General features: G+C 42.0%; 1 protein-coding gene across 1 annotated transcript; it reads left to right on the plus strand.

Moving 5' to 3' along the window:
• Window positions 1-208: 208 nt before the first annotated feature.
• Window positions 209-2,542, plus strand: MC5R (melanocortin 5 receptor; the record flags this gene model as incomplete). The annotated part of the gene is made up of 2 exons (XM_082698906.1): window positions 209-351; window positions 1,539-2,542. The coding sequence occupies exon 2, from the start codon at window positions 1,565-1,567 to the stop codon at window positions 2,540-2,542; it is 978 nt and encodes a 325-aa protein (XP_082555032.1). The 5' UTR covers window positions 209-351; window positions 1,539-1,564.
• Between the last annotated feature and the right edge of the window lie 216 nt (window positions 2,543-2,758).

A 2,758-nucleotide genomic window follows, 5' to 3' on the forward strand; every position in this document is an offset into this window, starting at 1 on the left:
TACTGTTATATGCAAGTGTCACTAGAGCTCCAAAGACCCAATGGCCAGAGCTGTCAGGATGGGTATGCTCTCTGTCTCTAACCACTAGGTGGTAGCTCAGCCCAAGGCTGGGAAGACAAAGGCATAGACTCTGGTCCAGAAGAGGTGGCAACAGGGGGGCGGGTCTGCCAGGCTGCATAAAGGCAAGGGAACTGTGACTGAGGCTCAAGCTGCCTTAGCACTTGGTTCAGAGGATCCCATCCTAGGGTGATGGCATTTAGCTGGTGGATGCCAGGTGCCCAGGCTGAGCCAACGTCCCCAGCGAGGAGCCCAAGCACTGCTGTGCAAGAGAAGAAGCACGGGGGAGCACTGGTAAATAGCCACACTTTCTATTAAAAACTCCTTGGAAGGAATGCAAAATCATGCCCAACTTACATGCGGAAGAGAGCTAATTGGATATTTAAACAGCTTGATATGATATAATATAATTGGTCGATATCTCTGAGATAGAACTAGACATAAAGAGCAAGTGATTACAGGTTAATAAATATTTTTTATTGGTGATGAGAATGCTGACAAAAATTCTAGCTCTCTCACCAGATGTGCTCTGAGTTTGGAGGGCAAAGGCATTTTTGAATATAAATCAAGGGAGAGAAATTTGAGAAACAAAGGAGTGAAGTATCTTGCTCTAGTGTTTGGCAAATTTAAATCCCTTGATACTTTGTACTGGTTTTATGGAATTTATGAGACAATCCATCAATCCGATGTTGTGGAATTTCAAATGCGGAAGTCAGGGGAAATATTTATTAAGGAGAAAACAGCATTCTATGAGCTCCAATTTTAACACATGTGTGCAACTTTAATTTATGCCTTACAGATGGCAACTTTTAGTATGTGATTATGTTAAAATTAACAGATCACTATGGCTAGTCTCAGTTACATCTAGGGGGACTGAGTCCCAGCACATTTTAGAAGTGTGGTATCAAAAACCAATGATGTACTATACCTTGGCTAATAGAACTTAAATAATTAAAAATATATAATATATATAAAAAAAGAAGTGTGAGGACAAATGTTGAGAAGGCTCCTATCTTTTTCTCTTAAGAGAGAAAGAGGGCCTGCCAATCCTTCAGAAATCTGTGCTCACTTGAGGAAAATGCAGTGCAGTAGTCTCAGAAATGTAAAAATCAGACTGCAAGGGACTTTGTAGGTTGTGAATTCAGGATATTTTTGAGCGCAAACTTAGGAGGCTGGACAATGAGCATAAAAAATGAAACTGTCCTGGGAACACTGACATGTGTGGTCACTCCAGTAAGAGGTATGTAAAAGAATGGGAACCCAGAGTAAGGAAGGCAGAGGAGGCTGATGAAAATGCTAAGCCTGTGTGTTGGAGGGACACTAGTCCAGGGATCCAGGTAGACTGGGGCACACCAGTCTCATGTTAATGTGTTGAGTCCATTTAACCTTGTTCTTAGGTTGTGCTTGTGTTTGGCATGCTCTTGTATTTCTTTGGTAGACTGTTCATTTCTCAGAATCATGAATTAAAACCTGTTTTACAGTAAATCTGTTGCCAAGAAGAGGAGCAATGAATTCCTCATTTCACCTGCTTTTCTTGGATCTCAACCTGAATTCCACAGAAAGCAACTTTTCAGAACCAAATGTCAAGAACAAGTCTTCACCATGCAAAGAGATGGGCATTGCTGTTGAAGTGTTTCTGACTCTGGGTCTCATCAGCCTCTTGGAGAACATCTTGGTCATAGGTGCCATAGTGAAGAACAAGAACTTGCACTCCCCCATGTATTTCTTTGTGTGTAGTTTAGCAGTAGCTGACATGCTAGTGAGCATGTCTAACACATGGGAGACCATCATCATATACTTAATAAATAATAAGCACCTGGTGATAGCAGATGCCTTTGTGCGTCACATTGACAATGTGTTTGACTCCATAATCTGCATTTCTGTGGTGGCCTCCATGTGCAGTTTGCTGGCTATTGCAGTGGATAGGTATGTCACCATCTTCTATGCTCTGCGTTATCACCACATCATGACAGCAAAGCGTTCTGGAGTGATTATCATGTGTATCTGGACCTTTTGCACAGGTTGTGGCATTGTTTTCATCATTTACTATGAATCTACTTATGTAATCATTTGCCTCATTTCCATGTTCTTCACCATGTTATTCTTCATGGTGTCTCTGTATATACACATGTTCCTCCTGGCCCGGACTCATGTCAGGCAGATAGCAGCTCTGCGTGGATACAGCTCTGTGCGGCAAATGACCAGCATGAAAGGTGCTGTCACCCTGACCATGCTGCTGGGCATTTTCATTGTGTGCTGGGCTCCGTTCTTTCTCCATCTCATTTTGATGATTTCTTGCCCCCAGAACCTCTACTGTTCTTGCTTTATGTCTTACTTTAATATGTACCTCATACTCATCATGTGTAATTCTGTGATTGATCCTCTGATATATGCTTTCCGCAGCCAGGAGATGAGGAAGTCCTTTAAAGAGATTATTTGTTGCCATGGTTTCAGAATACCCTGTAGGTTCCCTGGCAGATATTAAACAAAAAGTTCTTCTCTCTGTGGCTCTCTTTTATCCTTGATTTACCTTATGACACAATCAGTTGGTGCAGCCAAGGAGTAAGCCAGAAAGCTAGAAATCAAAGCCATGCATTCTGTTTATTATTTTTCCATCTTGAATTTGTACTGCACTTATTTTCCCTGTGGCAGTTGGAGGGTCAGCCATGCACATGCTGCTTATCCATTTTGGGAATGGTCT

The sequence above is a fragment of the Mustela nivalis genome (genome assembly GCF_964662115.1).
Source record: "Mustela nivalis genome assembly, chromosome: 14".
In the NCBI taxonomy this organism is placed as follows: Eukaryota; Metazoa; Chordata; class Mammalia; order Carnivora; family Mustelidae; genus Mustela; species Mustela nivalis.